At 62.7% G+C, this 12,759-nt stretch overlaps 2 protein-coding genes across 2 annotated transcripts in view; both read left to right on the top strand.

Moving 5' to 3' along the window:
* WDR18 (WD repeat domain 18) overlaps positions 1-486 on the top strand; it is a 4,361-nt gene extending 3,875 nt beyond the window's left edge. The window contains 1 exon segment of the mRNA XM_032252472.1: positions 155-486. Within this exon segment, the coding sequence (XP_032108363.1) occupies positions 155-351 (197 nt within the window). The 3' untranslated portion in view covers positions 352-486.
* Positions 487-5,946: 5,460 nt separating this feature from the next.
* Positions 5,947-12,759, top strand: part of GRIN3B (glutamate ionotropic receptor NMDA type subunit 3B) — a 14,111-nt gene continuing 7,298 nt past the window's right edge. Inside the window, exons 1-3 of the mRNA XM_032252502.1 lie at positions 5,947-6,378; positions 8,561-9,153; positions 10,542-11,641. Of these exons, the coding sequence (XP_032108393.1) occupies positions 5,947-6,378; positions 8,561-9,153; positions 10,542-11,641 (2,125 nt within the window). The remainder of the gene's footprint in view (positions 6,379-8,560; positions 9,154-10,541; positions 11,642-12,759) is intronic.

Here is a 12,759-nt window from a genome sequence, read left to right as displayed (position 1 = left end):
GGGCGGGGTCTCCGGAGGGCGGGGTCTCCGGAGGGCGGGGTCTCCGGAGGGCGGGGTCTCCGGAGGGCGGGGTCTCCGGAGGGCGGGGTCTCCGGAGGGCGGGGTCTCCGGAGGGCGGGGTCTCCGGAGGGCGGGGGCCCGAGGCCGAGGTCAGCCCTGCCCGGTGGGGTGAGCGCACCCCAGGCCACCTCTGCCCTCTGACCCCCACTCCTCCCACAGAGTGTGCTCGGCGGCCAGGACCAGCTGCGCGTCCGCGTGACGGAGCTGGAGGACGAGGTGCGCAACTTGCGCAAGATCAACCGGGACCTGTTCGACTTCTCCACGCGCTTCATCACGCGGCCGGCCAAGTGAAGCCCGGAGACCCCACGCGGCCCGGACTCTCCCCGGTTCTGCGTCCCCATCACTGGGCCGTTTTGGCGTCTTGCGGGACACGTCACGTTGGTGTTAGTCTGTTTTTCACAAAAAAAAATGGAAAGCTGCTTTCCAGCCTCCTCGTGTCCGAGTGTGGCCGGGTGCTGGGCACAGCTCCGCTCTGCCCTGGGCCCAGCCCAGACCCCAGGTCCACTCGGCACCCTCGGTGGGGGGCGGAGGCCTCGGCCAAGCTGGGCATCGGAGGCGCGGCTTTGAGATGGGTCCAGAGCAGCTGCGGGTCTCAGACTGGTCCGTCACCCCAGGGCCTTTGCTTGGAGGGAGGTGGCTGGTGTGGACGGACGGGCCTGGGGACGTTAGGGGTGGACCCGACTGCCAGGGTTGAGGGGTTTCCTGGAGTACAGCGCCCAGCTCTCCGGGAGGCTTTCAGGGTCCCTGGTCCTCCTGGGAACCCGGCGCTCGGGACGGTGGGAGGAGGGAGCTGGTGTGGGCAAGGCCTCGGAGCACTGGCTCCGCCCAGGGTGTCCCACCCGTGCCTTGAGGTCTCTGCTGGCTTCCCCAGGGCCCGGCCGGAGCTGCCCAAACCGCACCCCAGGGCGGTTTTCTGAGCAAAAGGTGCCCTGGCCTCCTCAGTCTGGGGTACCTTGTCCATCCAGCAAATATGGCCACTGCAGGTTGGGACCCTCCAGTGGGTCGGGGGCAGGTCTGGGGGTGGTGTCCCCTTCTGAGCAGATCTGGAGAGGGAGTTGCCCCCCCACACAAACACACCATGGGCTGTGCTTGCGGGTATCAAGGGCTTGAGGGGGACTGGGCCCCGCCACCCTGGGGATACTGAGTGCCAGCACCCGGAGCTCAGCACAGACAGCCTGAATCTTCCAGAAAGCTGCCCCCAACTGCCAGTCCTGCCTAACGATCCAGAAAATCCGTGTGATTTAGCGGGCGTAGTAATGACTTCAGCTTTGAGTCGGCCGCCAACGCTGAGTTCATGCTTTTAGGCTAATTTGTGTCCTTGTCCCCTCTACAGGGCTCTGAGCCCTCTCGGCTGGCGGCCTGGACACGCTGCGTCAGGGAGGCTGGGCGGTCAGCCGGCACCAGCATCCACCCGGCTGCTCAGAGCCCTGAGAGCCCCTCAAGGGTCCTGTGCCTCCTGGGCGCCCACCCTGCAAGGCGTGGTCCTGCCTGCAGGGAGCGCACAGATTTGGGGTGAGGCAGCTGAGGGTTGGCTGTTCTCTGGGATGGCACTGTTCCCCTGGGTCCTCTCCCATGGCCCCTGCCCCCACCCAGCACCACTCAGGACCCCCAGCCACCAACTTGAGGTGGCCGCTGGGGGTCCTGAGAATAACCAGGGTGTCTATACAACCTTGTGGCTGGTGCCAGGGCTGGGGTGAGGGTGTGTGCGCAGCCATAGAAGTATGGCTGCCCGAGGGCCGGACGCGGCCACAGCCGCTCAGAGAACCCAAATCAAGCTGGGCATTAACATACAGGCCACTGCACAGCTGCCTGCATCCACAGGGACATTGGGGTTGAGGCCAGCTACCCCCTCTGTGGGCTGCAGACAGCGGGCAGATGAGAGCACCACAGGGCAGGGCCCGGCTGCCCCACCCACCTCGGGACCTAAAATTGCCCGGTGGCCTCAGACAGCCGGCACCTGGCTCGGACTTGAAGTTCTTGTCTGTAGAAAGGGGATGTTCCCGGTGGGCCTGCCAGGAGCCTCCGGGAGGTGGGAGTGGGGGGAGGCAGGAGCTCATGCCTCAGGCTTGGCGTCTCCCACCATGTACCCTGCACAGCGGGTCCTCGGACACCAGTCCCCTGGGTGCCTCTTTACCCCGTCTCCCGCGCCCTCATCACACTGGGGCCTTTAAGCACATGGGCCTCGGTTCCTTCCTGTGTTGGAACTGACGGGCTGGTGCAAGGGAGTCGCTCAGTCCCCCTGGGAGGCCCCACGGATTCTGAGGCGTGGGTGACGAGAGGGGACGCTGGTGTGCACAGGTGACCTGGAGGCGGTGGGGCTCGACTCCAGACCACAGCAGGGGGCCCCTGTGCGTGGTGGGGGCATCTGCCAGCAAACCCGGGGAGCAGAAAACATGGTGGGCGAGGAGGCAGAGAAGCCACAGCCCTCCCGAGCCCTGGTGCGGACGTGAAATGGGGCATCCACTGTGAAAATAGTCAAATAGCCTGGCAGGTTCTTTTTTTTTTTTTTTTTGAGACAGTGTCTCACTCTTTCTCCCAGGCTGGAGTGTGCCGTGGTGTGATCTCAGCTCACTGCAACCTCCATCCCCCTAGGTTCAAGCGATTCTCCTGCCTTAGCCTCCCAGGTAGCTGGGATTATAGGCACCTGCCACCACACCCGGCTAAGTTTTGTATGTTTAGTAGAGATGGGGTTTCGCCATGTTGGCCAGTCTGGTCTCAGGCCGGGCATTTTGAGACCGCCAAAAAAAAAAAAAAATTGCATTAAGGTTGGACCCAGCGAGTCTACACTTCTGGGTGCATGCCCAAGACAGTGAAGAGCAGGATCTTGAAGCGATCCACACACGGAGCTCACAGCAGCTCCATCCCCACAGCCAAAAAAAGGGGTAATAAAAAAAAAGTGGGGGGAGACAGGCGTCCATCAGTAGATGGATGGGCCAGGACAACATGGTCCTCTGCACAGTGGAATATTATTCAGCCTTGAAAAGGAATCGGAAGGCCTGTGCAGTGCCTGACCCAGTAATCCCAGTTCTGTGGGAAGCTGAGGCAGGATAATCACTTGAGCACAGGAGTTTGAGACCAGCCTGGGCAACATCTCTGCCAGACCCAGTCTTTACAAAAGCTACGAATTTTAGTTAGCTGTGGTGTGTGCCCGTGGTCCCGGCTACTTGGGAAGTCGAGGCAGGAGGATCTCCTGAGCCCAGACGGTTGAGGCTGCAGTGAGCTATGATCTCGCCACTGCACTCCAGCCTGGGTAACAGATTGAGACGCAGTTTAAAAAAAAAAAAAAAAAAAAAAAGGCTCGGACACAGGCCACAGCGTGGATGCACCTTGAGGACGTCACGCTCCGTGAGAGACACCAGACATAAAAGGACAAGTCCTGTCTGATTCCACGCATAGGAGGTCCCCAGAGTCACCAGATTCACAGGGACGGAAGGTCGGATGGGAGGCGTCAGGGCTGGGGAGAGGACAGGAAGGGAGTGTTCCTTGGGGACAGAGTTTCAGTTTGGGAAGATGAGAAAGTTCTAGAGAGGACCGTGGTGAGGGCTGCACAGCATTAAGTGAGCTTCATGCCGCTGAGCTGTGCACCTAGAAATGGTTCAGACTGCAAATTTCAACATGGGGAAACCCCGTCTCCACTGAAGATACAAATCGGCCGGGCATGGTGGCGCATGCCTGTAACCCCGCTACCCGGGAGGCTGAGGCAGGAGAATCGCTTGAACCCGGGAGGCGGAGGTTTCGTGAGTGAGATGGCGCCACCGCACTCCAGCGTGGGCAACGAGACTGAAACTCGTCTCAAAAAAAATTTTTTTATATTGTGGTAAAATAGTCATAACATGAAATTTGCCGTTTTTTTTTTTTTTGCCCTTGTTGCCCAGGCTGGAGTGCAGTGGCGTGATCTCGGCTCACTGAAGCCTCCACCTCCCGGGTTGAAGCGATTCTCCCGCCTCAGCCTCCCGAGTAGCTGGGATTACAGGCACACGCCACCACGCCTGGCTAATTTTTGTGTTTTTGGTAGAGACGGGGTTTCACCATGTTGGCCAGGCTGGTCTCGAGCTCCTGACCTCGTGATCCACCCACCTCGGCCTCCCAAAGTACTGGGGTTACAGATGTGAGGCACCTTGCCCGGTCATAAAAAATGTTTAAAAAACACCCTCCGTGCGTCCACTTGTTCACATGGCAGCGGGAAGTAGGAATGTCCACTGTCACCCTTTTACAGATGGGGAAACTGAGGCAGGGTACGAAGGTGAGTTCCAGGAGGGTGGACACTGTCTCTGCTCCTAAGAATTCTTGCTCCTTAAAGGGAACGGACCCGAGGGAGGGACGGGGCCCCAGTGGTCCCTGAGGACGCCAGGACCCAGCACCTCCCGAAGATCTAGGGAGAGGACCCCTTGTCCTGCTTCCAGGACACCTCATCAGGTGGCTGGAGGGGGTGGCCTGCGGGTTCCTGGAACTGAGCCCCCAGCCCTCCCTCCCCAGTCGTCTCAAAATCCAATCCGTTGTCCCGGCTGGCACTTGGCATTTTCTTCACGGCATGGAGGATCTTTTCCTCCTTCCTCAGCGTTGCCTCCAAAAGGAGATGGGGTTTGCTGTGTGTGTGCGAAGAAAAATCACTGGAGTGTGGATCCATTCGTTAGAGCTGAATGTTCCCAGCACAGCGGCCGCTCTGCTGCCCGTGGGGATCTGGGGAGACGCCGGACACCCGCGGGAGGACGGGAGGAGGACTGCCCCGGCAGGGAGGAGGTCCACTGCTGGATGGATGCGGCCGGTCCCCGTCTATCAGGCGCCTGCGGGATGCCAGGGCCCCAGAAGGCCCCCCCAAACCAAGGCTTAGAGGACACAGGCAAGCTTGGGGACAGGTAGACAGCGGGGCGCTATGGAAGGTTCTGGAGCACTGGAGGAGGGGAATGTGAGCAAGTGTCCTTGTCTGGGCAGGTGCCTACTGTGTGCAAGCCTGGAGACAGAGCAGCAAGCCAGCCCCCCCCGGGCTGAGTGGAAGAGACGGTCACTAAATAAGAAGGGAATGAACAAAAAGACGGTGGCCTGTTACGGAAACCTGTGAGGGCCGGGGCGTGGGGAGTGGTGCTTCCGGCATCTTCTCAGTGGCAAGCAGGGAACGTTTCTCAGGGCAGGGCATTTGGCACGGGGCTTTGAGGGTTGAAGCGGAGTTCTGCAGCCCAAGTTGCCTGCCCACTGCTGGGGGCAGATCAACTCTACAGGTTCCCATCTGACATGCCTGCCTCAGTTTCCCCAGGGTGCACTGGATGTGAGAGCCCACCCCTGGGCGGGACTGGTTAGAAACTGACCTCTCCCTGGCCGGGCGCGGTGGCTCACGCCTGTAATCCAAGCACTCTGGAGGCCAAAGGCGGGCGAATCACCTGAGGTCGGGAGTTCAAGACCAGCCTGACCAACATGGTGAAACCCCGTCTTTAAAAAAAGAAAGAAAGAAAGAAACTGACCTCTCCCTGGAAGTGCGCGGCAAGCATGACTCCACCTGAGCCTCAACTTCCCCGCCTGAGCAGTGCTCGACGTTCGTGGAGGGGGTCAGGAATCCTGGGGAGGAACGCGGTGGGCGTCGGGGCCAATTTTAAAGCGCGGGGTCCTTTCCCGGCACCCGCCCTCGGTCTGTGGCCTGAATCGGGGCGGGGATGGGCAGTGGTTGGGAGTCCCCAGCCCCCGCCGGGTGCCACCGCCGCCGTCCGCGAGCAGCCGCTGGGAGGCCGTTTCCCCCGCGGCCAGTGCGCGTCCCGCCCCCCCGCGCGGCTGCTGGCTCTCGGGAACCCCCGGGCGGCGCGGGCGGACGCAGACGGCGGCCCCGGCGGGGAGCGGAGGGAGCGTCGGATCCGGGTCTCCCGCCCACCCGCGGCCCGCGGCGCCGGCAACTTTGCGATGGAGTTTGTGCGGGCGCTGTGGCTGGGCCTGGCGCTGGCGCTGGGGCCCGGGCCGGGGCCCGCGGGGGGCCACCCGCAGCCGTGCGGCGTCCTGGCGCGCCTGGGGGGCTCCGTGCGCCTGGGCGCCCTCCTGCCCCGCGCGCCCCTCGCCCGCGCCCGCGCCCGCGCCGCCCTGGCCCGGGCCGCCCTGGCGCCGCAGCTGCCGCACAACCTGAGCGTGGAGCTGGTGGTCGCCGCGCCCCGCGCCCGCGACCCCGCCTCGCTGGCCCGCGGCCTGTGCCAGGCGCTGGCTGCTCCGGGCGTGGCGGCCCTGCTGGCCTTTCCCGAGGCGCGACCCGAACTGCTGCAGCTCCACTTCCTGGCGGCCGCCACCGAGACCCCGGTGCTCAGCGTGCTGCGGCGGGAGGCGCGCGCGGTCCTCGGAGCCCCGGTACGCGGGACGCCGGGAGCAGGGACCAGGGGCGCCCGGGGCGGGGGCGGGAGTCCCAGGGGCGCCCGGAGCGGGGTGGGGGTGCCGGGACCCTGGACGGCCCCGGGGCTCGGGGATGGGGAAGACCTGGGTGTCCCCCGAGCCAGGGAGCCGGAACGCAGAGGCAGAGACCCAGGGACAGGGACCTAGACGCTGGCTTGAGAGCGCGAGAGACGCCCCTGGAACGCCCCTTCCCAGCGCCCTGGTGATGGAGACCCCGCGTCTGCCTACTGCGTGCCCACAGACCCTTCCCTGGTCCCCGGGACCACCGGGTCCCCACGGGACTCCAGGCCGCTGGAGTGCTTAGCACTCTCGGGGTGCAGTTTCGGGGTCTGCAGGTCTGGGTCCCCCTCCTTTCAGCATTCTCCCCGTCCCCTCCCAGAGGCCCTCAAGATCCCAGAGCAGCCGGGTCCCTCCGGCCCCCACCCCATTCCCCCCACCCCGCCGCAGCCTTCAGGTTCCTCTCCTCTAATCCTACCCCCAGGCCCAGGTCCCACAGGGAAACGGAATGAGAAGAGAAGGGAGGTTGAGGCCGGGCGCGGTGGCTCACGCCTGTGATCCAAGCACTTTGGAGGCCAAGGCGGGCGGATCACCTGAGGTCGGGAGTTCAAGACCAGCCTGACCAACATGGTGAAACCCCGTCTTTACCAAAAAAAAAAAAAGAGAGAGAGAAGGGAGGTTGACTGGGTGCTGGGGACCCTCCGCCAGGGCCCGCTGTGCCCCAGAGAATAGACCCCTTCCCATGGCCGGCAAGGAGGTCCCAGCTCCGGACATGGGGGCCTGGCTGAGCTCTAGGACCCAGCTCCCCTCCGTCCCCACCCACGGAGAAGCCCCTCCGGCCCCTCCTCCTCCTCAGGGTGGGAGACCCTGACGCTAGAGGGGGGTCTTTTAGCCCAGCTGTCCAGGTGTCAAGGGGACCCCTGTCCCCCCACCACCCTAGCTAGGGCTGAGATTCGAGGCCCAAACCCAGGCCGGGGGCGCCCTCTGCTGCCGCCTCCAGGAACTGCACCGCCGCAGGCCGCGCGTGGGACCCACCCAGCATCTCCGACACTGGCCTGGGCCCCTGGAGACTGAGCCACAGCCCGAGCCCGTCCCCCAGCGCTGGGCACCCTGCTTCCACCCTGGGAAGCGCCTTGCCCACCCGAGGGGCCTGGCAAAGCTCTCCCACCTTTAATCCACTAAGTGAAACCCAGGGCCGGGCGCAGTGGCTCACGCCTGGAATCTCAGCACTTTGGGAGGCCGAGGTGGGAGCTCAGCCTGGGCAACATGGCGAGACCCCATCTCTACAAAAAATACAAAAATTAGGCAGGCGTGGTGGCGGGCCCCTGGAGTCCCAGCTACTCAGGAGGTTGAGGTAGGAGGCTCGCTTGAGCCGGGGAGGCGGCGGTTGTAATGAGCTGTGATCTCACCACTGCACTCCAGCCTGGGCAATAACCCAGACACGGTCTCAAAAAAAAAAAAAAATCCGGAACTTTCTGGATGGCACTGGGCACAAGGGGGCCCCTCAGCCCTCCGTGTGCCTGGCATGGGGCAGTAATGTGTGAGGGGATGCTACCTGGTTTGGCTCTAAGCACAAGGCCATCAGTGGGCTCACCTTTAGGGAGCCACGGCCCTTGGCCCCAGAGGGGCTCCCAGGCAGGTGGGGGCCAGCTGAGTTTGGGATATAAAGGGATCAGGGAGGGACCCGAGGCTGGAGAAGTTCCAAGCCGGAGCCTGGGTTCTGCCTGGAGGATGGAGAAGTCTGAATAGAGGAGCAATGTGCTTGGGTTTTGAAGGGTGTGTAGGAGTTGGTGGGCATAGAGGGAGAAAGGTATTCAATCTGGGAAATGACACATGCAAAAAAAAAAACCACACACACACACACACACACACACACACACACACACACACACACACGGTGAGCCCATGACAAGGGTAGCTGGAGCCAAGAGAGAAGGGCCTAGAAGACAGGCTGAGGCTGAGCCTGGTGGGGATGGTGATGGGGAGCCATGGAAGGGTTTAGAGCAGGGCTGGGGTTGGGGGGAGGCGGAGGGGAGGTGCGGCCATCCGGCTGGCATCTCCTTTCGGATCACGGGCTGCTGGGGTGGGAGGGGTGTCGTGGGGTGGAGGTCACCGACCCTGACTGTGGCCTCCCCTCCCCCAGAACCCATTCCACCTGCAGCTGCACTGGGCCAGCCCCCTGGAGACGCTGCTGGACGTGCTGGTGGCTGTGCTGCAGGCGCACGCCTGGGAGGACGTTGGCCTGGCCCTGTGCCGCACCCGGGACCCCGGCGGGCTGGTGGCCCTCTGGACGAGCCGGGCCGGCCGCGCCCCACAGCTGGTCCTGGACCTAAGCCGGCAGGACGCCGGAGACGCGGGGCTGCGGGCACGCCTGGCCCCGATGGGGGCACCCGTGGGGGGTGAAGCCGCAGTACCCGCGGCAGTCCTCCTCGGCTGTGATGTTGCCCACGCCCGTCGGGTGCTGGAGGCTGTACCTCCCGGCCCCCACTGGCTGTTGGGGACGCCACTGCCTCCCAAGGCCCTGCCCACTGCGGGGCTGCCGCCGGGGCTGCTGGCGCTGGGCGAGGTGGTACAACCCCCGCTGGAGGCCGCCGTCCATGACGCCGTGCAGCTGGTGGCCCGGGCGCTGGGCAGTGCCGCACAGGTGCAGCCGGAGCGTGCCCTCCTCCCCGCCGCGGTCAACTGTGAGGACCCGCAGCCGGCCGGCCCTGAGTCCCCCGGGCGCTTCTTGGCACGGTGAGTGGGGACCCTGCTTCACTTGGGAAGGTGTCCAGGCCACGGAGTCGGCGCCACCCATGGGTCATGAAGGGCACGGTCAGGCCGGCATGGTGGCTCACGCCTGTAATCCCAGTACTTTGGGAGGCTGTGGCGAGCGGATCACCTGAGCTCAGGAGTTTGAGACCAGCCTGGCCAACACGGTGAAACCCCATCTCTACCAAAAAAATACAACAAAGTTAGCCGGGCGCGGTGGCACACACCTGTAGTTCCAGCTACTCAGGATGCTGAGGTGGGAGAATCACCGGAGCCCGGGGGCCCAGGCCGCAGTGGGCGGAGATGGCACCACTGCACTCCAGCCTGGGCGACAAGGTGAGACCCTGTCTCAAACACACAAAGTCAGGATGCTTTGCCGATGGACGTCTCAGGTTCCTGGAAGCAGCGCCCACCCAGGGAACTATCCCAGGGAGAGCAGTGAGGGAGCTGAACTGGGAGGGAGGGAATGGGTCTCTGGCTGAGCCCTGGGTGAGTTCCAGGGAATGAACAACTGCTGGAAACAGGAAAGCCCCGCTGGGCACTTGAGCACTGCCACTGGCTTCAGGCACCGTGTGGGGTGGGGGCGCAGCCACGGCATCTGGGCATGCATGCCCCAGGGTCAAGGGATTTATTAGGATTGGAGACACCACTTGTGTTCACACTTGTCCTCACGATACTGAAAAGGGTGTGACCGGCTATGGTGGTTCATCCCTGTAATCCCAGCACTTTGGGAGGCAGAGGCGGGTAGATCACTGAGGTTGGGAGTTGGAGACCAGCCTGGCCAACAGGGCAAAACCCGGTCTCTACTAAAAATACAAAATCAGCCGGGCGCGGTGGTGCACACCTGTAATCGCAGGTACTCAGGAGGCTGAGGCAGGAGAATCACCTGAACCCGGGAGGCGGAGGTTGCAGTGAGCCGAGATCGCGCCACTGTGCTCCAGCCTGGGTAACATGAGTGAAAAAAAAAAAAGGAAGAGGCCGGGCGCGGTGGCTCACGCCTGTCATCCCAGCACTTTGGGAGGCAGAGGCGGGTGGATCACGAGGTCAAGAGATCGAGACCATCCTGGTCAACATGGTGAAACCCCGTCTCTACTAAAAATACAAAAAATTAGCTGGGCATGGTGGCGCGTGCCTGTAATCCCAGCTACTCAGGAGGCTGAGGCAGGAGAATTGCCTGAACCCAGGAGGCGGAGGTTGCGGTGAGCCGAGATCGCGCCATTGCACTCCAGCCTGGGTAACAAGAGCGAAACTCTGACTCGAAAAAAAAAAAAAAACGAAGAAAGGGTGCCCAGTGGGAATCAGGCGTGTGCTCGGCAGGGGTGAGGGGTGGAGGGGTCTGAGCTGGACACCTGATGCCCCCGCCCTGCCCCTAGGTTCCTGGCCAACACGTCCTTCCAGGGCCGCACGGGCCCCGTGTGGGTGACAGGCAACTCCCAGGTACACGTGTCTCGGCACTTCAAGGTGTGGAGCCTGCGCCGGGACTCACAGGGTGCCCCGGCCTGGGCCACGGTGGGCAGCTGGCGGGATGGCCGGCTGGACTTGGAACCGGGGGGTGCCGTGGCAAGGCCCCCACCCCCGCCAGGCACCCAGGCCCGGCCCAAGCTGCGTGTGGTGACGCTGGTGGAGCACCCATTCGTGTTTGCCCGTGATCCCGATGAAGACGGGCAGTGCCCGGCGGGGCAGCTGTGCCTGGACCCCGGCACCAACGACTCGGCCACCCTGGACGCACTGTTCGCCGCGCTGGCCAACGGTTCGGTGCCCCGTGCCCTGCGCAAGTGCTGCTACGGGTACTGCATCGACCTGCTGGAGCGGCTGGCGGAGGACACGCCCTTCGACTTCCAGCTGTACATCGTGGGTGACGGCAAGTACGGCGTCCTGCGTGACGGCCGCTGGACGGGCCTGGTCGGGGACCTGCTGGCCGGCCGGGCTCACATGGCGGTCACCAGCTTCAGCATCAACTCCGCCCGCTCCCAGGTGGTGGACTTCACCAGCCCCTTCTTCTCCACCAGCCTGGGCATCATGGTGCGGGCGCGAGACACGGCCTCACCCATCGGCGCCTTCATGTGGCCGCTGCACTGGTCCATGTGGCTGGGCGTGTTCGCCGCCCTGCACCTGACCGCGCTCTTCCTCACCCTGTACGAGTGGCGCAGCCCCTACGGGCTCACGCCACGCGGCCGGAACCGCAGCACGGTCTTCTCCTACTCCTCGGCGCTCAACCTCTGCTACGCCATCCTCTTCGGTCGCACCGTGTCCAGCAAGACGCCCAAGTGTCCCACAGGCCGTCTGCTCATGAACCTCTGGGCCATCTTCTGCCTGCTGGTGCTGTCCAGCTACACGGCCAACCTGGCCGCCGTCATGGTCGGGGACAAGACCTTCCTGGAGCTGTCCGGAATCCACGACCCAAAGGTGGGCGGCCTCGGGGGGGCGGGGGGGCTGGGGGCTGCCCCAGGCCGGGCTGCGAGGGGCAGGGGTGGTGAGCTGGGCGTGGAGGATGTGCACTAGGCCAACTCTGGTCCCAAGAGACATACATTTATTTATTTACTTATTTATTTATTTTTAAGTTTTTTTTTTTTTTTCTTTTTAAAGATGGGATTTCACCATGATGGCCAGGCTGGTCTCGAACTCCTGACCTCAGATGATCCACCTGCCTCGGCCTCCCAAAGTGCTGGGATTACCGGCGTGAGCCACCGCGCCCGGTCTTATTTATTTATTTTTAAAAAAAGGCCAGGCGTGGTGGCTCACACCTGTAATCCCAGTACTTGGGGAGGTTGAGGTGGGTGAATCACCTGAGGTCAGGAGTCCGAGACCAGCCTGGCCAACGTGGCAAAACCCCATCCTTATTTAAAAATACAAAAAATCAGCTGAGGGTGGTGGTGGGCGCCTGTAATCCCAGCTAGTCAGGAGGCTGAGGCAGGAGAATCACTTATACCCGAGAGGTGGAGGTCGCATTGAGCCGAGATGGTGCCACTGCACTCCAGCCTGGGCAACGATCACAAGAATCCATCTCAAAAAATAAAAAAAAAAAAAAAAAAAAAAAAAAAAAAAAAAAAAAACGGCCAGGCATGGTGGTTCATGCCTGTAATCCCAGCCCTTTGGAAGGCCGAGGCGGGTGGATCGCCAGGTCAAAAGTTCGAGACCAGCCTGGCCAACACGGCGAAACCCCATCTCTACTAACAGTACAAAAATTAGCCGGGCGTGGTGGCGTGCACCTGTCATCCCAGGTACTCGGGAAGCTGAGAGAATCGCTTGAACCCGGGAGGCGGAGGTTGCAGTGAGCTGAGATGGCGCCACTGCACTCCAGCCTGGGCAACAGAGCCAGACTCCGTCACGGGAGAGAAAAAAAAACAGAGAGGGGGCTGGCGGTGCTGTCCAGGCTGATCTCAAACTCCAGGGCTCAAGCGATTCTCCCACCTCAGCCGCCCAAAGTGCTGGGATTACAGGCATAAGCCACCATGCCTGGCCTATTTTTCTTTTTTTTTGAGACACGGTCTCACTCTCCCACCCAGGCTGGAGTGCAGTGGCACGGTCTCAGCTCACTGCAACGTCCGCCTCCCGGGTTCAAGTGATTCTCCTGCCTCAGCCTCCTAAGTA

Source organism: Sapajus apella, unplaced genomic scaffold, assembly GCF_009761245.1.
Source record: "Sapajus apella isolate SASKATOON/1434 unplaced genomic scaffold, GSC_monkey_1.0 scaffold77, whole genome shotgun sequence".
Classification (NCBI taxonomy): domain Eukaryota; kingdom Metazoa; phylum Chordata; class Mammalia; order Primates; family Cebidae; genus Sapajus; species Sapajus apella.
This window is presented reverse-complemented; position numbering and strand designations above follow the sequence as displayed.